A 24,224-nucleotide genomic window follows, 5' to 3' on the forward strand; every position below is an offset into this window, starting at 1 on the left:
CTGCTTTTTTGTTCTTCCTGCCAAAGTGAACAACTTCACATTTTCCCACATTAAACTCCATTTGCCAGATCTTTGCCCACTCACTCAATCTATCTATATCCATCTGCAACCTCCTCATGTTCTCTTCACAACATACCTTCCTGCCTATCTTTATGTCATCTGCAAATTTAGCTACCATACCTCTGCTCCCCTCATCTAAGTCATTGATGTAAATCATAAAAAGTTGAGGCCCCAGTACAGACCCCTGTGGGACTCCACTAGTCAAACCCTGCCAATCAGAAAAAGACCCATTTATGCACACTCTTTGTTTTCTGCCAGCCAACCAATCTTCTATCCATGTTAATATGTTACCCCCTACACCATGAGCTTTTTTCCCCGCAATAATCTTTGATGTGGCACCTTATCAAGCGCCTTCTGGAAATCCAAGTACAGCACATCTACAGGTTCCCCTTTATCCACAGCGCATGTTACTCCTTCAAAGAACTCCAATTAATTGGTTAAACATGATTTCCCTTTCACAAAACCATGCTGACTCTTCCCAATTACCTTGTGTTTTTCTAAGTGCCCAGCTATAGCCTCCTTAATGATCGATTCTAATACCTTCCCCATTACAGATGTCAAGCTAACTGGCCTCTGGTTTCCTGTTTTCTGCTTCCCTCCCTTCTTGATTAGAAGGGTTATATTTGCTACTTTCCAGTTTGATGGAACCTTTCCAGAATCTATGGAATTTTTAAAAATTAACACCAATACATCTACTACCTCATTACCCATCTCTTTTAAGACCCTAGGATGAAGTCCATTAGGACCCAGAGACTTGTCAACCCACAGCTCCATCAGTTTTCTCAGTACCACTTCCCTAGTGACTGTGATTTCATGAAGTTCCTCTCTCCCCTCCACCTCCCAATTTACAGCTATTACTGGAATGTCTTTATGTGCTGTAAATTCAAGACCCAAGACCCTCTGACAGTGCAGCACCCCCTCAGTACTGACCCTCCTACAGTGAAGCACGAGCTCAGTACTGACCCTCTAACAATGCAGCACTCCCTCAGTTCTGATCCTCTGACAGGGCAGTACCCCCTCAGTACTAGCCCTCCGAAACTGCTGCACTCTCTCAGCACTGACCCTCCGACAGTGCGGCACTCCCTCAGCACTGACCCTCCGACAGTGTGGCACTCCCTCAGTACTGACCCTCGGACAGTGCAGCACTCCCTCAGTACTGACCCTCCAACAATGTGGCACTCCCTCAGCACTGACCCTCCGACAGTGCAGCACTCCCTCAGCACTGACCCTCCGACTGTGCTGCACTCCCTCAGCACTGACCCTCCGACAGTGCTGCACTCCCTCAGCTCTGACCCTCTGACAGTGCGGCACTCCCTCAGCACTGACCCTCCGACAGTGCGGCACTCCCTCAGCACTGACCCTCCGACTGTGCTGCACTCCCTCAGCACTGACCCACCGACAGTGCGGCACTCCCTCAGCTCTGACCCTCCGACTGTGCGGCACTCCCTCAGCACTGACCCACCGACAGTGCGGCACTCCCTCAGATCTGACCCTCCGACTGTGCTGCACTCCCTCAGCTCTGACCCTCCGACTGTGCGGCGCTCCCTCAGCACTGACCCTCCGACTGTGCTGCACTCCCTCAGCTCTGACCCTCCGACAGTGCTGCACTCCCTCAGTACTGACCCTCCGACAGTGCTGCACTCCCTCAGCACTGACCCACCGACAGTGCGGCACTCCCTCAGCTCTGACCCTCCGACTGTGCGGCGCTCCCTCAGCACTGACCCTCCGACTGTGCTGCACTCCCTCAGTACTGACCCTCCGACTGTGCTGCACTCCCTCAGCTCTGACCCTCCGACTGTGCTGCACTCCCTCAGTACTGACCCTCCGACTGTGCTGCACTCCCTCAGCTCTGACCCTCCGACAGTGCTGCACTCCCTCAGTACTGCATTGGAGTGTCAGCCTAGATTTTGCCCTCGAACACTCGAGCGAGTCTTGGACCCACAACCTCTCCACTGAAGAGGCGACATTGGTATAAATTGAGCCGTGGCTGACCTAGAAAGGAGCCAGTGACAGAAATTCAGAGACATGAAGGAACCTGTCGCCGTCAGGCGCATCCTGTTACACGGCGGAATTCCCGCCCTCACCGGGAGGGAGATATTTGCTCCGCAGCTCCGCCCTCTGGCGGGCCCCTGGTACTGCAGGCCCTTCCACCGAATACGTCATCATGCGCATGCACGCTCCGTCGTAGAGGGGCGGGGTTTCGATCTTTGCCCCTCATAAGTATGGCGGCCCCGGGTTTGTCACGGGGATGAAAGGTCACAAGGGTGTGGCCTGGCGGCACGTGACAGGGAAGATGGCGGCCGTCCTGTGGTAAGGAAACTTTCCAGCTTCACTGTTTATTCATCACCCGCCGGCCCCCCCGAGTCCCGGCCCCGGCCTCGGCCTCTGTCCCTGTCACAGCCCCTGTCCCCCAGCCCCCAGTCCCGGGCCGTGTCCACCGACGTTGCTTTAATTAGCTTCATTGCGCAATTCTCTCATTTTGTTTGGTTCCCATTCACTGGGTTGACGATGTTAAATTAAAGCTTTACACAGGCTGATTTAGAAAAGGCGGAATCCTGCCTGATGTCACCTTTCCTTACAGTGAGTTTGAAATATAGTTGTTTTCTGTAGATTTATAACGGTACAGAAGGATGTGAAAGTGTTGCAGTTTATTTTATTCACAGACATTGATAAATGCAAATATTTCTGTGTTGTCATTTTGAATTTTTAACGCTACAGTAAAATGTCTGTTGCTGACTTTGTATCTTCCAAAAATTATGAAATGGATCTTGTAACAGATTAATTTCATGGCATAATAAATGAGAATTTGACAGCCATTCCCTAACACACAGTTAATTTTCACCAAGGCCCCTTAGACAACACCTTCCAAACCCACGACCACTACCATCTAGAAGGACAAGGGCAGCAGATAGATGGGAACACCACCACCTGGAAGTTCCCCTCCAAGTCACTCACCATCCTGACTTGGAAATATATCGCTGTTCCTTCACTGTCACTGGGTCAAAATCCTGGAACTCCCTCCCTAACAGCACTGTGGGTGTACCTACACCACATGGACTGCAGCGGTTCAAGAAGGCAGCTCACCACCACCTTCTCGAGGGTAATTAGGGATGGGCTATAAATGCTGGCCCAGCCAGTGATGCCCACATCCCGTAAATGAAATTTAAGAAATCTTAGATTTTAGTTAACAATGAAGTCAATCTGGTCATTACGTGTATGTTCAGTTCTGTGTGTGCAGTGCTGTGCAGCCAACCTGGTAACTTTTCAAGCCAGGGCTCCAATAATATTAATGTGTGAATTTTGAAATAAAGATCTATTTAATCTATTTGAATAGAAGGAAAATAATGTTTAGCCAGTTTTTGGTGGTGGTATTTTAGAAGGGATCTTGCTGCTGACATCTTCACAGTGTCACAATTTCAGGATTTTACACAAGATATTCTCTTGGGTTCACCATTACTGATTGATCTTGTAAGAGGGCCTATCATATGGAGTTCGTTTTTTATCTGTCCACTCTCTATACAGTAGTATACCTTGAGGATTGTAATAGAAAAATCTTGTGCGCTCTCTGTCTCTCCACCTCTTTTTAAAGTGCACCTTAGCCAAGCCAAGCTTTTGGTCGCCTGTCCAAACATAAGTGAGATAAAGATAGGGTAAAAGCAAAAAACTGCCGATGCTGGAAATCCAAAACAAAAACAAAAATAAAAATACCTGGAAAAACTCAGCAGGTGGGATTGGGAGTAATATACTGCTACGAAATGAGAATTGGTTAACAGGCAGAAAACAGAGAGTCGGAATAAACAGGTCATTCTCAGGAAGGCAGGCTGTGACTCGTGGGGTACCACAAGGATCAGTGACAAAAACAAAAATACCTGGAAAAACTCAGCATCTGCGGAGAGGAACACAGTTAACGTTTCGAGTCTGTATGACTCTTCAACAGAACTAAGGAAAAATAGAAAAGAGGTGAAATATAAGTTGGTTTAAGGTGGGGGTGGGGGGGGGTGGGACAGGTAGAGCTGGATAGAGGGCCAGTGATAGGTGGAGATTGCCAAAAGATGTCATAGACAAAAGGACAAAGAGGTGTTGACGGTGGTGATATTAGCTAAGAAATGTGCTAATAGGTGACATTAAGGGTAGAAAGCAGGACGAGCAAGGTACAGATAGCCCTAGTGGGGGTGGGGTGGGGAGAAGGGAAGGGATTGAAATAGGCTAAAAGGTAGAGATAAAACAATGGGTGGAAATACATTTAAAAATAATGGAAATAGGCGGGAAAAGAAAAATGTATATAAATTATTGGAAAAAAGGGGGATCGGAAAGGGGGTGGGGATGGAGGAGAGAGTTCATGATCAAAGTTGTTGAACTCAATATTAAGTCCGGAAGGCTGTAAAGTGCCTAGTTGGAAGACGAGGTGCTGTTCCTCCAGTTTGCGTTGAGCTTCACTGGAACAATGCAGCAGGCCAAGGACGGACATGTGGGCATGAGAGCAGGGTGGAGTGTTGAAATGGCAAGCGACAGGGAGGTCTGGGTCATGCTTGCAGACAGATCAAAGGTGTTCCGCAAAGCAGTCACCCAGTCTGCATTTGGTCTCTCCAATGTAGAGGAGACCGCATTGGGAGCAGCGAATGCAGTAGACTAAATTGAGGGAAGTACAAGTGAAATGCTGCTTCACTTGAAAGGAGTGTTTGGGCCCTTGGACGGTGAGGAGAGGGGAAGTAAAGGGGCAGGTGTTGCACCTTCTGCGGTTGCATGGGTAAGTTCTGTGGGAGGGGGTTGAGGTGTAGGGGGTGATGGAGGAGTGGACCAGGGTGTCCCAGAGGGAACGATCCCTGCGGGGGGGTGAAGGGAAGATGTGTTTGGTGGTGGCAACAGAGAGGGTAAGTTTGTTTTTACAAGTCTAGCAGCTAAAGTAAAGAATAGTTTAATCAATTATGAGAAGAAAGCATTTCTGAAGAGACTGGTTGAAACAATAGAGAGATCAAGGGAAGGAACGCATTTAAGGAAATACTGAAGCCTATGTGAGGGTGTAGCTCGTCAGATCTCCCAGAATACAGCAGGATAGCTGGTCAGAACTCCACGAAGACAGAGTGAACAAGGCCAGACTGAGAACCAGTTGCTGTTGGTCTCGGAGGTCACCCCAAGGGAAAAGGCAAAGGCACTGTGTGGTTAAAAATTACTGGAATTCTGTAGATTTTAAAATCTATAAGGATAGTTGCTGAACAGAAAAGGGAAAGGTTAGCTCTGGGTGTAGTTAAGTTAAGATTTGTGGAACTGATTTAAAGTACTGCTTACTGTGTGAAGCCATTCTTGTGTTTAAATGTAATTGTGTTTTTTTTTCCTTTATTCTTTTGGTAAATGTTTACTTTACTATAAAATCATCACAAGTAGTTGGGAAATCATTTCCTGATTTCAGAACTGCTCCTCATACTATACAAATTGCAAAAACTGTTCTGGCAGCAGTTTCAAGCTTCCCTGTGGGATTTGAGCCATCCGCCGTGCCTTAACAAAACCCTCTTAGAATGAGGCAGGATGTCAGACCAGCTGCTGGTTTAATTCTGTGGGCTAAATGATCTCCTGTCAGTACTATGATTTTACAAATACAGGTGAACAAGGATGTGGATTTTGAACTGAGAATTGATCAGATTCCTTATTTTTCAATAAGATAAAAACAAACCTACTAACTCCATAAACACTTTTCTAGCTAAGCTATTTAAAGCCTGCTGATATAGTACCCTTGAAAATGCAGGGGGCTGTCTAGTACAGTAAGGGTACAGCACAATCTGTCTCTTGGGGTGGTGGAATGCAAGTGAGAGCCCCACCACAAATCTGAAAGGTGGTAAATTTGGCACACTGCACTGTAAATTAAAGAAATCCCCTGGATTGAAGGCTTCTCCCTGACGTTGCTTCTCCTGTGTTGCCTGATGTCTTTCACTGTCCTTAATTTGTGAATATCATCCCTGTGCTTAAATTCTGTACACACCACAGAAACTTACTAGAAATCAATTTTTTCCAACCCCTCATAATTTTAAATGCTTTATGTTACCTCTACGTCTTTCTTCAAGAGGAGAAACCTAGGACAGTCAGCTTTTCCTTGTACATCAATCTCTTTAAGTACTGGGATTAAGTGTGCAGTCTTTCTCTCCACTTACTGCTAAAACTGAATATTGTTTTTGAAAAAGGGTGATCAAAACTGCATGCAGCACTCCAGGTGTGGTCTCATTGGGTCTTTATGGTACATCTGCCCATTGTTAACATGTGGAAATTTTTTCTTCTTTGATTTTCTAAACCTCTAGTTAGACTCCATTTAGAGTGCTGCATTCAGTTCTGGGCATTGCATCTCGAGAAGGAAATACTGGCTTTGGAGCAGGGACAATGTAGATTCACCTGGGCCTAAAAAGGTTAAATTAGGAGACCAGATGAATAGACCAGGCTTGTATTCCTTTGAGTACGTGACCTAATTGAGGTGTTCTTAGGTAGAGAAAAACTATTTTCATTGGTGAGGGAGTCCGGAACAAAGAGACAACCTTAAAATGAGAGGTAGGCCATTAAAGGGTGATGACAGAAAACCCTTCATACAAATTGCAGTGGAAATCTTTTTTATTCATTCATGGGATGCAGGCATTGCTGGCTAGGTCAGCATTTATTGCCTATTCCTAATTGCCCTTGTTCAGAGGACATTTTTAAGAGTCAACCACATTGCTGTGGGTCTGGAATCACATGTAGGCCAGACCAGGTAGGGAGGGCAGATTTCCTTCCCTAAAGGACATTAGTGAATCAGACCTGAAACTCTATTCCCCAAAAAAACTGTTGAGGTTAAACCCATTGAAAATTTCAAAACTGAGATTGCTAGATTTTTGTTAAGGAAGAGTATGGAGAGCTATAGACCCAAGGTGGGTAGATAAAGTTAAGATACAGATGAACCATTTTCTAGTTGAATAGTGGGACAGGCTTGAGGGGAAGAACAGTCTACTCCTGTTCCTACACAAACACATTTAAAATGAAGGGAAATGAAGAAACGAAATAGCAGAATCCAGCATGAGGCACTCTGCTGAGTGACCTGCCTGTAAGGGGCTGCCAACTCCTTGGAGGAGGGGCCAAGGACCTTTGATCTGCGAAGCAGGGAAGTTCAGGCTCTTTACCCCAGGACTGATTGCCATGCACTGTCTGAGGCCCTCCTCGAAACTGTGCACAGTACAAGCTCTTGGCCTGTATGTTTGATATGAAATATAATCTATAATTGTAAATGTAGCGCGGCACCTCACAATGATTATTACTATACGGGAAGAAACATCTGTTTTGCATTTCATGTAACCTCAGTGTTGAACTATTATGTGCTATAAACGTTGTGAATCAAGTATTTCTTTTGGAAAAAGCAAGTCACTCTAGTCTAGGTGCAGCAAGCAGTTCAGAAGGCCAATGATACATTGGCCTTCATTGTGAGAGGACTTGAGTACAGGAGCAAGGATGTCTTACTGCAGCTGTACAGGGCCTTGGTGAGACCACACCCGGAGTATTGTGTGCAGTGCTGGTCTCCTTATCTAAGAAAGGATATACTTGCCATAGAGGGAATGCAACAAAGGTTCACCAGACTGATTCCTGGGATGGCAGGATTGTCGTATGAGGAGAGATTGGGCCGACTAGGCCCTGTATTCACTAGAGTTTAGAAGAATGAGAGGAGATCTCAATGAAACATATAAAATTCTGACAGGGGTGGACAGATCGGATGCAGGGATGATATTTCCTCTGGCTGGGGGTCTAGAACAAGGGGTCACAGTCTCAGGATACGGGGTAGGCCATTCAGGACTGAGATGAGGAGAAACGTCTTCACTCAGAGGGTGATGAATCTGTGGAATTCTCTACCACAGAGGCTGTGGAGGCCAAGCTGCTGAATATATTTGAGAAGGAAATAGATTTCTGGACTCTAAAGGCATCATGGGGTATGGAGAGAGAGCGGGAGTACGGTGTTGAGATAGAGGATCAGCCATGATCATATTGAATGGTGGAGCAGGCGTGAAGGGCCGAATGGCCTTCTGCTCCTATTTTCTATGTTCCTATGCGTATGTGTATTAGATCTGCTTTCCACTTTGTGGTGTTTGATCAAACTGTATGATGATGCTTCCGTGTTTAATGCGCTCAAATAGTTTACAATCAGCTCTCCTTTTATTATAAATGTTTCTGATGCTCAGTTGATTTGTTCTTTGGTTTTAATTATGTTTATCTTGTCATAAAGAATCCCGTGAGAGAAGGAAGAAAGGGTTAGAACAGAGTTGTGGGAGACAGAGTGGCATGATTTAGGGTATTGTTGACAGGAAAAACCTTGGTATTTTAGAAATTTTGATTTGAGAATCAGATGGAATGTAATTTAGACCTAATACAATGGGATAGAGAAATAAAGAAAATAATAAAATATTTACAGAGAAAAGGGTGGGAAGAAACAATTCTAATAGGACCAATGGGGATGGTAATAAAAAAGCAAAATACTGTGGATGCTGGAAATCTGAAATTTAAAAACAAAAAATGCTTGAAATGGAGCTTTGGCAACATCTGTGGAGATGTTTCAGGGTCGAGATGACCATTCATCAGAACTTGATGATAAATACTTGTGGCAAGTTAGAGAATGAGAGGAATGGTGGGGGGGAAAGGAACTTGTCCAGCCTCAACCTAAATCTGATCGGAACTAAAATAGAGGAAACCCATGTGAGTTTCAACAAATGCACTTTTGGTTTGGAGTGTGCGGAGTTTGAAGAATTTACCACATGACAAAGTTTAATTGAGCAAAGAAACTTGGTGGTACTTGGGGTACTGTTTTGAAGATGTGAAAAAGCTGAGACTGTTTAAGTGAGGCAGGAGCAGTGGGATTGAGATGCCGGGTGGTGATGGTAACTGGAGCAGAGTGTAGGGAATTTTTAAAATGGTGGAAAACAGTAAAAAAGGTTAAATAGGTGTATTAGAAACTGCATGGAGGGAGTGTGCTTGGAGCACAGTCAAAATAAGAGGTTATTATTTCGGTTAGACAGGAGTGAGCTAAAAGAATGGATTTTCCAGGATATTCTGGTTTGTGAATATTGCCGATTATATCAAACTTCTCCATTTACCCTGGCTGTGGTTGTGAGTTTGCTGTAGGTCAAATTGTGGTATGATTTTCTAACTGTGGAGTAACAGATGATGTGGTAACCTGCTTCATTACTGATTCACTGTGAAATCTGTAAACTTGGAAACGGACATTGGCCTGAGTCCAGCTTGCTACACAACATGGCATGGAGTCTGTTGAAGGCAAATTGCTGCCATTATACAACCAATGTACTGAATCCTATTCTATTTAAACACTTTTTTTGTTCAAATAGCTTCCCACATAAGCAGTCTATTCATGAAATTGATGTAATAATTTTGGTTGCTTTTGCCTCCTGCGGAGGCAGTGGCAGAGTGGGAATGTAACCAGACGAGTAATCCAGAGGCCCAGGCTAATGCTCTGGGGACATGGGTTCAAATCCCACTATGGTAGCTAGTGGAATTTAAATTCAATTAATAGACCTGGAATTAAAAAGCTGTCCTCAGTAATAGTGACCAGGAAACCATTGCCGATTGTCATAAAAACCCATCTGGTTCACTAATGTCCTTTAGGGAAGGAAATCTACCATCTTTACCTGGTTTGGCCTATGTATGACTGTAGACCCACAGCAATGGGTTGACTCTTAAATGCCCTGTTAAATGTTCAAGCAAGCCACTCAATTATATAAAACCGCTAAGAAGTCTACAAAAAGAACTGAAACCGGACAGATCTTTGGCGTCGACCTAGGCACCAGCCCTGTCGACCTTGCAAAGTCCTCCTTACTAACATCTGGGGGCCAAAATTGGGAGAGCTGTCCCACAGACTAGTCAAGCAACAGCCTGACATAGTCATACTCACAGAATCATACCTTACAGATAATATCCAGACATCACCATCCTTGGGTATGTCCTGTCCCACTGGCAAGACAGACCCAGCAGAGGTGGCAGCACAGTGGTATACAGTCAGGAGGGAGTTGCCCTGGGAGTTTTCAATGTTGACTCTGGACCACATGAAGTTTCATAGCATCAGGTCAAACATGGGCAAGGAAACCTCCTGCTGATTACCACGTACCCTCCTGCTCCTCCGTGCTGGACACCAATTGGAACAAGCACTGAGGGTGGCTAGGGCACAGAATATACTCTGGGTAGGGGACTTCAATGTCATCACCAAGAGTGGCTCGGTAGCACCACTACTGACCAAACTGGCTGAGTTCTAAAGGACATAGCTGCTAGACTGGGCCTGGGGCAGGTGGGGGGTGGGGAACCAACAAGAGGGGAAAACATACTTGACCTCGGCCTCAAATCTACCTATTGCAGATGCATCTGTCCATGACAGTATTGGTGGAGTGACCATCCCACAGTTGTGGAGACAAAGTCCCACCTTCACATTGAGGATATCCTCCATGTTGTGTGGCACTACCACCGTGCTAAGTTTTATAGATTTTAAACAGACCTAGCAACTCGAGACTGGGCATCCATGAGGTGCTATGGGCCATCAGCAGCAGCAGAATTGTACTCAACCATGATCTTGGTAGGAAGAATCAAAAGGCAGACTATTATTTAAATGGAGAGAGACTCCAAAAAAGTGCAGCACAGGGGGATCTGGTTGGTCTTGTGCATGAAACACAAAAAGTTAGTATACAGGTGCAGCAAGTAATTAAGAAGGTAAATGGAATTTTAGCCTGTATTGCTAGGGGGTTAGAGTTTAAAAATAGGAAAGTCTTGTTACAACTGTACAGGGTGTTGGTGAGGCTGCACCTGGAGTAATGTATACAGTTTTGGTTCCTGTATTTAAGAAAGGATATACTGGCATTGGAGGCAGTTCAAAGGATATTCACTAGGCTGATTCCTGGAATGAAGGGGTTGACTTATCAAGAACGGATAAACAGGTTAGGCCTTTATTCATTAGCGTTTAGAAGAATGAGGGGTGATCTTATTGAAAAGTGCAAGATTTTGAGGGGGCTTGACAGGGTAGACGTTGAGAAGATGTTTCCACTAGTGGGGGGAATCTCAAACTAGAGGACATAGTTACAGAATAAGGGGACACTCATTTAAAACTGAGATGCGAAGGAATTTCTTCTCTCAGAGGGTAGTGAATGTCTGGAATTCTCTACCCCAGAGAGTTGTGGAGGCTAGATCACTGAAAGTACTTAAAGAGAAGGTGGATAGATTTTTGAAATATCGGGGAGTTGAGGGCTATGAGGAGCTGGCACGAAAGAGGAGTTGAGGCCTGGGGCAGATCAGCCATGATCTTATTGAATGGCAGGGCAGGCTTGAGGGACTGAATAGCTTACTCCTCCCTATTTCTTATGTTCTTATGTTAAGTAACCTCATGGCCTGGCATAACCCCACACTCCACCATTACCACCAAGCCAGGGGATCAACCCTGGTTCAAAGACGAGTGCAGGAGGGCATGCCAGGAGCAGCACCAGGCATACCTAAAAATGAGGTGTCAGCCTGGTGAAGCTACAACACAGGACTACTTGTATGCCAAACAGCATAAGCAGCAAGTGATAGACAGAGCTAAGTGATCCTATAACCAATGGATCTAAACTCTGTAGTCCTGCCACATCCAGCTGTGAATGGTGGTGGACAATTAAACATTCACGCCGCACAAGTGCCAGGCAATGACCATCTCCAGCAAGATAGAATCTAACCATCGCCCCTTGACAGTTAATGGCATTACCATCGCTGAATCCCCCACAATTCAGATCCTGGGGGTTACCATTGACCAGAAACTGAACTGGACTAGCCATATAAATACTGTGGCTACAAGAGCAGGTCAGAGGCTAGGAATCATGTGACAAGTAACTCAACTCCTGACTCCCCAAAGCCAGTCCACCACCTACAAGACATAAGTCAGGAGTGTGATGGCATACTCCCCACTTGCCTGGATGAGTGCAGCTCTCACAACACTCAAGAAGCCTCACACTGTCCAGGACAAAGCAGCCCCCCTTGATTGGCACCACATTCACTCCCTCCACCACCAATGCACAGTAGCAGCAGTGCGTATCATCTACAAGATGCATTGCAGGAATTCACCAAGGTTCCTTCGACAGCATCTTCCAAACCCACGACCTCTACCACCTAGAAGGACAAAGGGCAGCAGATCGATGGGAACACCAACACCTGGAAGTTCCCCTCCAAGACACTCACCATCCTGACTTGGAAATATATCACCATTCCTTCACTGTCGCTGAGTCAAATTCCTGGAATTCCCTCCCTAACAGCACTGTGGGTGTACCTACACCACATGGACTACAGTGGTTCAAGAAGGCGGCTCACCACCTTCTCAAGGGCAATTAATGATGGGCAGTAAATGCTGGCCCAGCCAGTGACACCCAAGCCGTGCGAATGAAAAAAAATAGTTGGATGAGTTTTTACTTCTTTCTGTTCCAACAGTGACATTAACCATACTTACTAATGCATTTCTTTCTAGCACAAATAGATTTCTCAATGACTCTTGTTATTTTCCTGTATTGTTTCCTACACTTTGATATATTGGGCTATGAGTTGTGGTAGGAGTGACTCTGGTGCCTGCAGTTAATTAGACTTTGCTTTTAAAGTGTTTAGGTTTCAATGTTTTTTGTGTGTGAGCTGATAATGTTGCAGTGGGAGAAATGTGGCATCTGGGTGAATAGAACAAGCAATTGTGTATCTCCTTAACCAATCAGATTCAAGAATTGTGAAGTTAAAAGTGCAGTGCCTGAGAATAATGTCTGAATTAGAGTTGGTGAAATCAATGTCAAATATGGTAGAGATAGAGAAAAACAGGATGAACTTGTAAATAGTTAATTTTTTCAGTGCCAGAGTGGTTAATTACCGTAGATCAGGGCATATCATTTGACCTTTGAAGCTTCAAAAAAACCTTCCAAAAAAATATGATTGTCTTGTATGGTAAGTATAAAATGTGAATTGTTGGTGTAGGTGGTCACCGTTTTGAAATTTGAAAAAAATAAATATTTAAAATTAAATCAATGTGTCACGTTTTATTAAGTGAAATAATTCTCCAAGGATAGTTTGTAGAACAATCACGTTTTAAAAACCGTCAAATTCATTGTCTTTGGCATCCAACACAGTTTGTTGAATTCATTCTGAATCACTTTGGCTCTAGTATCACTGTAAGGACCCCACTCTGGATCGAATGTGGTACTTCTGATTTCAGAATCATCCCTGTACAACAAATCACCTTCCTTAGTTTTGTAAAGAACCTTTTTTTATTTTCTTAGACTGTGGCTTTAAAAAAAAACTACCATGGCTTATTATTTAAATGGAGAGAAACTTCAGAACGCTTCAGTGCAGAGGGATCTGGGTGTCCTCATGTATGAATTGCTGAAAGCTAGTATGCAGGTACAGCAGGTAATAAGAAAGGCAAATGGAATTTTGGCATTTATTGCTAAAGGAATAGAGTATAAAAATAGGGACGTGTTGTTGCAACTATACAAGGCATTGGTGAGACCGCACCTGGAGTACTGTGCACAGTTTTGGTCCCCTTGAGGAAGGATGTAGTTGCATTGGAGGCGGTTCAGAGGAGGTTCACTAGATTGATTCCAGAGATGCGGGGCTTGTCTTATGAGGAGAGATTGAGCAGTTTAGGCCTATACTTGCTAGAGTTTAGAAGGATGAGAGAAGATCTAATTGACGTATATAAGATGCTAAAGGGGGATAGACAAAGTAGACGTGGAGTGGATGTTTCCCCTTCTGGGGCATTCTAGAATGAGAGGCCATAGTTTTAGGCTAAGGGGTGGTAGATTTAAATCAGAGATGAGGAGGAATTACTTTTCTCAAAGGGTCGTGAATCTGTGGAATTCACTACCTCAGAGTGCAGTGGATGCCGGGACGCTGAATAAATTTAAGGAGGAGATAGACAGATTTTTAATTAGTAATGGGTTGAAAGGTTATGGGGAGAGGGCGGGAAATTGGAGTTGAGGCCGAAATGAGATCAGCCATGATCGTATTGAATGGCGGGGCAGGCTCGAGGGGCTGAATTGCCTACTCCTGCTCCTAGTTCTTATATTCTTATGGCTGCAGTTGAAAGACATGTTCACTGGTACAGGATGAGGAATACCTACAATGTTGCAATCCTGGAACATAGGGTGCCATAAGGGGGCAGGATGGTGCCAAAAAGGAGTTCTTGACTAGGGGGAACTGTCTGATGACAGCATTTTAATTGGCTCCTGACCAGGTGACCAGGTTTCTATGTGGTAACAGTGCAGGCAGAACAGCTCCTAGCCTGCAAAGAAGGAACAGCCGAAATCTCTTTCTCCTTTGCTTGTAAGATTCCAGCAATTCTGCCATAATAGTTAGCTGGCTATCCCTCACATCTCTGTAACCTGCTTTCTCTGAAAACACCTGTCAAGAGGAAAAGGGGAAAAATCACCAGTAGAGACATTTAAAAGCAAGTTTTCCAACCAGTGAACCACAAATTGAAAGTGCTGGGAGACCACCTCGTGTCATCAACAAAAAACTGCAAGGAATTTGGAAGACGTAATCAAAATCAACCCATCAAACCCTGTACTCCAGATTGGTGCTATTGAACTGTTTTATCTCACCCTTAAAATCCATGTTTTGTGTGTCTTATGTGTGTATATAGAGGTTTAAGAAGGGGTAGAGTTTAAGTTATGCAGTTAGAAGTTAGCAGTTCAGATTTCTTTCTCTTGCCACTAGTTAAAGACAATTTGTTCAATAAACAGTTATTTCCTTGTCAAGTTTACAAACCTGGTGCTCGGAATCTGTTAACCTATATTAAACAGTTAGGTAGAATTGGGGCAATCTGGTGGTTTGGACAAACTTTTCACATTTGTCACGGCACGGGGAACAGTGGGGCTTGTTATTACAGCGCGCTATCCCCAGTGAGTCACGACACTATCCATTGAATTGGACATTTTTGAATGATCTGATGACAGTTTGTGCATTAATAGTATCCCAGGATTTGTGATGAAACCACACAAAAATTAAGCGGGGCACCATGGATATTTCCACTCTCTCTCTGAAGGATTTTTCACCATCAGCCATCCACCTATTCCATTCGGAGCGAACATGATCCTTGAATGACTTGTTGAGGCACACATCCAAAGATTGTACTATGGACTTTAGTCCCCCTGGTATAACTGCAACATGGAAGTTATTTCTTCACAGGCAATTCTTGATCTCATCGGTTATATGGGATCTAAACATGTCCCACACTAATAAGTTGCATTCTTTTTGTGGGCCACTGGAATGTCTATTCCACATAGTATCAATCCATAACTTCACTCAATCGTCATCCATCCAACCATTGTCATGGACATGCACAAGAACTCTTGCAGGGATCTTGATTTTTGGCATGGTTTTACACTTGAAAATTCCCATAGGCTTTAATTTTGTTCCATTAGCCATGCGGGCTAGTAGCACCGTGAATCTTACCTTCTCATGTCTTGTGCTTTTCACAAAAGAAAGGGAAGCAAATCCTGAAAACAAGATCCCAATACCTCATGGGACGTCCTGCCCCATGTGCCTAAAATTCTGCAGTTTGAGAATCTGCCTTTTCAGTCACATGATGACCCATGGCAGAAACTTGCAACCTTGAGTAGACGTCATCCTCAAATTACAGGACAGCCAACGGTGATGGTTTTTACCAGAACCGTTTTTGAACCTTTCCTCTCCATAGTTCAGTTGCTGGGCATATCGAAATTCATGGGTCTTTCATCCTTGTTGTGATGTGACATATTGGAACTCGTGTTTTTGCTGCTGTCTGATGATGAATCTCTGGAAAATGGTAATTTTGACATCAAGGTCTTTTGGTAGTCTGTGAGTGATCTTGGTCTTCTGCCACAACATTTTCGTTCCATAAAGTGATTGTATCAACTAGCTGCTCTGAAATCTTTACTGGACTCAGGGTTTGATTTGACCCACTTAACTGTGTATACATGTGCATTGCATTTCTGGTGGCGATGTAACCATTCCCATGATTTTCGAGGACCCATTCCCAACACAAGCTTCTGAAGATCAGACCAGTGGTTGGTCGTCCCTGTTCTCAGACCACATTTGGTCTTGGGCAGATTCCTCCTCCCATTCTCGCACCAGGTTTGACTAACACTAAATACCCTCGCAGCAGCACGGTTATTTGACAAGTTAACGAATGTTATGACTTTTAATTTGAAACCAGTTTCATACTTAAATCGTTTTACTGGAGGACCCATTTTCGTTCATCGGTTCCATGTGTGGTCTGCTCTGCTCTGTGTGGGCATGTCTTAAACTCCCCCGTATCACCTTGGCAACGTGGTCTGTATAGCCTCCTTAATCCCATACCTAAGGTGAGTATAACTTTAAACACGTATTTCAGAGCTGAAAAATTGAGGCGCTTATAGCCCTAAACGTGCCTTTATTAGCTGAGAAATGAGGGGTCAAGTTATACTCCGAGTACGGGCCTAAACATGCATTTTGGTGTTTTCTTGTACACTGGGTTGACTTGTATGCCGCGACAAATATTAATACTTACCATCTTGTTAAAAGAGTACTTGTTAATTCTTGTGCATTTCAGTCTTTCTGTGGTAAACTTAGTTTTTATCTACCATGCAAGCAATAACTTGGTGCCACTCACTGCATTTGAATGGGGAACAGGCAGTGAGATGCCGTTTTTACAGAGCTTATAGCTGAGTGGTGCATTTTTACAACTTTGCATTTTTGCTTCTACCCTTGCCTGTGGTTGCAGTGGCATTTGCACATAAATAATAGCAAGTGCTATTAACATTGCCGTTATTTTGACAACGTTGTAGTTCTTCATTTATTTAGACAACTCTTCATTGCAGTTAATAACTTTGTGCGCTGTAAGCTTTTTGAGCGCATCATAATTATATTTAAACATAGAATTTTTGTTCAGAGTAAAATCTGATTATAATATCTTTGTAATTCTACAGTTTTATTCTGTGTGATTTTAGTCCTATTTAGTCCTATCAGAGCCAGCACCTGCTTAGTGCAATTGGCTGTTACAAATCTCATTAGTGTTTTTCAGTTTGGGTTCTTGACTTTCTAGCTTGCACTGTTTAGGTACCTCTCCTCTTCATTATTATTTCTAATCCAGAATCACAGAATATCGCAGTGCAGAAGAGGCCCTTCAGCCCATCGAGTCTGCACCGACACGTGAGAAACATCTGACCTACCTACCTAATTCCATTTACCAGCACTGGCCCATAGCCTTGAATGTTATGACGTGCCAAGTGCTCATCCAGGTACTTTTTAAAGGATGTGAGGCAACCCGCCTCCACCATCCTCCCAGGCAGCGCATTCCAGACTGTCGCCATCCTCTGGGTAAAAACGTTTTTCCTCTCATCCCCCCCCTAAACCTCCTGCCCCTCACCTTGAACTTATGTCTCCTTGTGACTGACCCTTCAACTAAGGGGAACAGCTGCTCCCTATCCATGCCCCTCATAATTTTGTACACCACCATCAGGTCACCCCTCAGTCTTCTCTGCTCCAACGAAAACAACCCAAGTCTATCTAACCTCTCTTCATAACTTAAATGTTTCATCCCAGGCAACATCCTGGTGAATCTCCTCTGCACTCCCTCCAGTGCAATCACATTCTTCCTATAATGTGGCGACCAGAACTGCACACACTACTCCAGCTGTGGCCTCACCCAGGTTCTATACAACTCCAACATGACCTCCCTACTTTTGTAATCTATGCCTCGATTGATAAAGGCAAGTGTCCCATATGCCTTTTTCACCACCCCACTAACATACCCCTCTGCCTTCAGAGACCTATGGGGACACACGCCAAGGTCCCTTTGTTCCTCAGAACTTCTTAGTGTCATGCCGTTCAGTGAATACTTCCTTGTCAAATTACTCCTTCTAAAGTGTATCACCTCACACTTTTCAGGGTTAAATTCCATCTGCCACTTATCTGCCCATTTGACCATCCCGTCTATATCTTCCTGTAGCCCAAGACACTCAACCTCACTGTTAACCACCCGGCTAATCTTTGTGTCATCCGCAAACTTACTAATCCTACCCCCCACATAGTCATCTATGTCGTTTATATAAATGACAAATAGTAGGAGACCGAGCACAGATCCCTGTGGTAAGCCACTGGACACTGGCTTCCAGTCACTAAAGCATCCTTCTGTCATCACCCTCTGTCTCCTACAACCATTGCATTAGTGATTTCTTGATAAGTGGAGACAAGGTAACTTTTGTTTCTTCTGCCTGATGGGCTTTGCTCTCTCACTAATATTCAGGTTTCCATCTGGTATTGTGTGTTAAACAGCTTTGCATTTATTTATAACAGATTCTAATTCTGCTTCAACTTTTATTCCTGTCAGTTTTTAAATTATTATTAAACACCTTCCTGTCTATCCTCGTGTGCCTTTGACAGAGCTACTTCTCTCCAGGCACCTCTGATCTGACTTCTGTCCATTCTATCCTTTTATTATATTCGCACAATATGAGTAAAGTGACTACTTTAACTTTTTGGTCATGGTGGTTAATCTTGGTTCACATTAGCAAACTTCAAGCTAACATGATTAATGCCAAATCTCTTCTTTCCCTGACAAAGCCTCAGGTTAGGGTAGAGGTGAGTATAAATACTGAGAAATTGCCTTCAGGTTAACCTTGACCTGGACTGAGTACATCACCTAACCAGTTTGTATAATGGATTATTACAGTGTATATGGCTGGTGGTGGTAAGGATTTTACTTATGTATTATTTACTTGGTGAACAGCTAACTTAATGAAATTGTAAAATGGTCATTTATTAATAAGTAAAGCTAAATTTTTTGTGCTTTGGATGAATAATATTTTTGTAGATATGGCAGGTGTGTTTTTTATTTTCCAGGTAATTATAAAGTGCTTTAATAGGAATGAATTGTCAATTGCACTGTGACATATTTTATGGTACTTTTTCTTAAAATCATTTTGCTTTTATCTGGATAGTGGCAAACAATTTTCTAGCAGTTGGGTCCTTAGCAAGCGTGTTTGTAGTTTGTTTGAAGGCTGTGAGGAGACAAGTCAAACGTGATATAGAACAGCTCCCGCTTGGATGGATGATTCTAGAAGTAGGGATCACGGTTTATAAAATAAGGGGTTGCCCATTTAAGACAGAGTTGGGGAGAAATTTTTCTGAGGGTTGAGAGTCTTTGGGACTCTCTTCCTCAAAAGGTGACGGAAGCAGAGTCTTTGAATATTTTTAAGGCAGAGCTGGATAGATTCTTGATTAATAAGGGGGTGAAAGGTTATCGGGGGTAGGTAGGAATGTGGATTTGAGGTTACAATCAGATCAGACATGATCTTATTGAATGGTTGAGCAGGCTCGAGGGACCGAATGGCCTCCTGCTCCTGATTGGTATGTTGTGGTGAAGTGTGACTAAAAGAGGTATGTGCGCTCAACATGTCATTTAGTGAAAGCCATAAATCTGATTTTTTTGTTTTACTTGAAGGTATTCCAGGAACAGGAATTACAAAGCAGAATTGGAAGCATGCTGCCTCGAGGGTGTACCTTTGGAATTTGGCGACTTTCACCCACTGAAACTTATCACTGTACGTTCCTCAATACCATTCCATTGTCCCAAATGATTATCTTATTAATCATAAATATTAAAGTGAATTTGTTAATGGTTAAGCTTAAAAAAAGCAGCATGGTTAAATTAAATTTGCATGTCAACATTAAACCTGTTTTGTGTTGTGTGTTTGTGACACTGTAGCCTAAGCACATTTGCACAAGGGGAGAATGGAGGGCACCTAAAGCCAAAGCTCTCTGAATGATAAAGGAGCTGTGGAGTTGGATGAAGCAGAAAAAGGGGGTGTAAGACAGATATCAGCTTAATAATGCAAAGAAAAATCAGACTGAATATAAAAAAAAGTACAGAGAAGTGAAAAGCAAAATGAGACTTAAAGGGACAGCCACCAATCTATTCTTGTACTAACATCGAAGGGAATCCTAAAGTTTTCTATAAGTGCATTAACAGTAACAGGGTTGTCAGTGGAGCCAATTAGGGACCAAAATGAAGATCTATTGGTAGAGACAGACAGCATGACTGAAGTACTAACTCAATACTTTGCATCGGCATTTCCCAAGGAAGAGGACTTTGCCAAAGCCACAGTATACAAAGAGGTTGTCTGGCTACTGAGTGAGATAAAGAGGATGTATTAGGAAGGCTGCCGGTACTTAAGAGGATAAGTTGCCTGGTCTGGAAGGAATGCATCTTTGTTTGCTGAAGGAAGTGACAGTATAAATTGGTGCTGGCCACAATCTTCCAACCTTTTTTAGATTTTGGGGTAGTGTCAGAGGACTGAAGGATTGCAAATGTTACACTCTTGTTCGGGAAAGGGGGGAAGGAGCAATCTTTGCAATTACAGGTCAGTCAGTTTTTAATGCCAATGGCGTGGAGCTTTTAGAAACAACAATCTGAGAGTTAACAGTCACCCAGACAAGTATGGATTTGTTCAGGGCAAATTGTGAATTGAGTTTTTTGATGTAACGGAGGCTGGATGAGAGAGTGCAGTTGATGTGCATATAGACTTTCAGAAGATAAGGACTACATAATAGTAAAAAAATTGACACCCATAGAATAAAAGGGGCAAGTAGCAGCATGGATGGAAAATTGGCTAAGTAATAGAAAGCAGAGAGTTAAGATTGATTTTTCTGGATGTGTATTCCCTGGATTCAATACTTAGAGCCCAGCTGCTCTTGATTTACATTAATGACCTGGACTTGTGAGCACAGGGAACAACTTCAACATTTGCAGATAGCAGGTCATTTGGAAGCGTTGTAAACTGTGATGAAGAAACTAAATAGACTTCTCGAGGGCACAGGCTGGTGGGATGGAATACACTCGGCAGATGAAATTCAACGTGGAAAAGTGAGGTACACGTTTTGGTAGGAACAATGTGAAGAGACAATACGTACTAAACAGGACAATTTTAATGGGGGTACAAGAATAGAGTGACCTGTGGTTCTTTTTGCATAAATCTTAATGTAGCAGAACAGGTTAACAAAACAATAAAGAGTACAAAAGCCAGTGAGGTTTGCTAATCCTGTATAAAATATTAGTTCAGCCCCAGCTCACGTATTGTGTTCAATTCTGGGCTCCATATGCTAGGAAAGCCACGAAGGCTTTGGCGAGGGTACAGAAGTGATTTACTGGAATGGTTCTAGAAATGAGGGATTACAGTTACGTGGATAGACGAGAGAAACTGGGATTGTTCTTTAAGGCAGGGGAGGTTGAGAGGAGATTTGTGGAGGTGCTTTAAAACCATGAAGGCTCTAGATAAAGAAAGAGAAATTGTTTCCAGTGGCTGAAGGGTGGATAATCAGAGAGTGCAGATTTAAAGTGATTGGCAAAAGAACTAGAGGAGACGAGAAGGAAAACATTTGAAATGCAGTACCTGAGAGGGTGGTAGATACAGGGTCTATAATAGCTTTCAAAAGGGAATCTTATATCTATTTGAAGGAGAAACAAATGATGGGTTTGGGGAAAGAGCAGGGAAATGAAACTCACTGGATTGCACTTCGAAAGAGCTGATGCAATTTCTGTACCAAGTAGCTGCTTATTGTGTGCGTGATTCTATGCCCTACTATCCATGGATCTTTCCATTAATATACCTCTGTATTGTTACAACCACAGCTGATGTTATTTGCCGAGCATGCCAGATCCCAGAGGGAAACCTGTCTTACTGATCACAAACTTCTTTCTGTATTTTGTAAATGAGGGAAAGAACTACTGATCCCAGAAGCATAGAAATCCTGGTAACACTTCTGGATTTTAAAATTCAAAGATTTATTAACCAGAAGGAAAAAAAAACTTAAGCACACAAGATTTAAGTTTCATAGTTAAAACAGTCTTACAAAACATCCTGCAAAAAAACCCACTTGGTCAGAACACACAAGTAAATTACTTGGCAACAGCTCCCTTCTGAAGTTTGGCCATAAAAATCCAGGAATATTACTCAAGGCAAAAACTGCTGTCATTTCAGTGAAGGTATACCAGACAACTTCTCATTCTCTTCCACTTGGCTGTGGAAATCCAAGAAAGTTCAGAAAACAAACTGCTCTCTGAGACAGACTTCTCTGGCTTGACTGGATGGCTGTTTCAGATTCACACCTTTTCTCAGCACACAACTGGCCTCAGGATATATATCCCCACCCCAGGCAACACAACTCACTTTTCCTGAAATATATTTTTCCCCTTTGATCTTAGATTCCATTGTTCTCAAACAACTCTTTTAACTCAACTTTTCCAAATATAAAAATCTTTCATGTTTTCCTATTGCCTCCACTTTTGGGTCAAGTAAAATTTAACAACCTTCCCTTCTTTACTTATGAAATCTTTGTAAGTTGTAAAAGTTCCTTGTCAGTTCTAAACTCCCCATTGAAATTCAACAGCTATAAAGTCAAGTCCCTGCCTACCTTATTATGCAAATTTGACCCAACCTATTTACTTGTAAATCTAAACTCACCATCCTCTCATTGCAAATGCATGACATTAATTCCTTCACCCTTCATCTCAGTTCCCTCAGACAAGCTGTCTGCTAACCTTCCCCCAGTTTAACTAGCCATGGACACACACACACATGGCCTTCTTTACAGAATACCACCATATTCTCAAAATATTTAAAAAAATAACATTCATCTTCACAGTATGAATTCAGGAATTCATCCCTGTGTTATCTTGATGCATGTTATAGTAAGCAGCATGCATAGAGTTTTACGATTTTGGGTCTTTATAGAATCAGAGAATCTGTCTAACTGATGTACTGATCCTCCTCTTTCCTAGTATCATTTTAATATTTTCTTTCAAGCATTTAATCCCTTTAACTATTGTAACTGGTTTGCATCAATGGCCACTTATACTTTTCAGAATCTAAAGCACTTGGGTGTGTGGGGGGCGGGGGGAGGGTGGTGGGGGAGTTCTTCTAAGCTCTCCCTGTGTTTGCTGGAACTAAATTTTTGTCTTGTTATAACTTATTCAGTGTTGTATCTTTCCATCTTCAACTTAGACTTTGCTGCCCTGCAAAACTAACTGGCTCTGTTTGGAATACTGAATCAAAATCTACATTTATTCGGGGCATGGTATCTTTGGTAAAGGTGGAGAGCCAAATCAACCTGAGTTGCATGTCTTAAGAAAGGGCGAATTTTTAAATTATGATCTAATTGGGTGCACAAAGGTAAATTGATGAACCCAAAGTCATGTGTTACACCGTGATGTTTTTGGAAGGAAAGATGTTTTGTTTGAATTTTTTAAATTTATCTTGGGAGGAAATGCAAAGCAGCTATACACATTTTCTTTTTATTCTTTCATGGGTTGTGGGCATCACTGGCAAGGCCTGTATTTGTTGCCCATCTCCAATTGCCCTCGTGGCTTACTAGGCCATTTCCGAGGGCCGTTAAGGGTCAACCATATTGCTGTGTGTCTGGAGTCACATGTAGGTCAGACCAGGTAAGGATGGCAGATTTCCTTTCCTAAAGGACATTAGTGAACCAGATGGGTTTTTACGCCAATTGATGATAGTTTCATGGTCACCACTACTGAGACTGGCTTTCAATTCCATATTTTTGTTTTACTAATTGAATTTAAATTCCACCAGCTGGCGTGGAGGGATTTGAACCCGTGCCCCCAGAGCATTAGCCTGGGCCTCTGAATCACTAGCCTAGTGACAATACCACTACGCCACCATCTCCCTTGTTACATATGAAACATTTCATAATTTTTAAATCTCATTTTTATTTTAAAACTTTTATCACATGTTCAGGCTATCTTAATATGACATTTATTGTATTTTCTGAATATGCAAATCAAATAACACCAAATACATTCATGCTGGTATAGGAGCTTGCAAAGATCTATTAAGAAAAGTTAATACAGAAAAATAATGTATTTATTTGATAATCCCTTGTAGGTCATGGAGTCAAAGACTAAGAAAGTCGTTCGTAAAGGAAGTACCTCGTCTACCTCTTCATCGTCCTCGAGTTCGATGGTGGATCCTTTGAGCAGCATGCTGGATGGCAGTGATCCTCTCTCTCAGTTCGCTGCATCAGTGGATCCTCTCTCACCTGCAGCCATGACAGCAGGAAAAAGCAACATCAGTATGGTACTGTTAAAAGTTATAGTAGTGCCATTATATCTTTAATTTTAGATAAGCTAAGTA

General features: G+C 43.0%; 1 protein-coding gene across 2 annotated transcripts in view; it reads left to right on the plus strand.

Moving 5' to 3' along the window:
* Window positions 1–2,334: 2,334 nt before the first annotated feature.
* Window positions 2,335–24,224, plus strand: part of vps35l (VPS35 endosomal protein sorting factor like) — a 162,466-nt gene continuing 140,576 nt past the window's right edge. For both annotated transcript variants that reach the window (XM_078559173.1, XM_078559174.1), the window contains exons 1-3: window positions 2,335–2,370; window positions 19,517–19,616; window positions 23,976–24,167. In XM_078559173.1, the coding sequence (XP_078415299.1) occupies window positions 2,354–2,370; window positions 19,517–19,616; window positions 23,976–24,167 (309 nt within the window). In that variant the 5' untranslated portion in view covers window positions 2,335–2,353. The remainder of the gene's footprint in view (window positions 2,371–19,516; window positions 19,617–23,975; window positions 24,168–24,224) is intronic.

Source organism: Cetorhinus maximus, chromosome 15, assembly GCF_964194155.1.
Source record: "Cetorhinus maximus chromosome 15, sCetMax3.hap1.1, whole genome shotgun sequence".
NCBI classification, from domain to species: domain Eukaryota; kingdom Metazoa; phylum Chordata; class Chondrichthyes; order Lamniformes; family Cetorhinidae; genus Cetorhinus; species Cetorhinus maximus.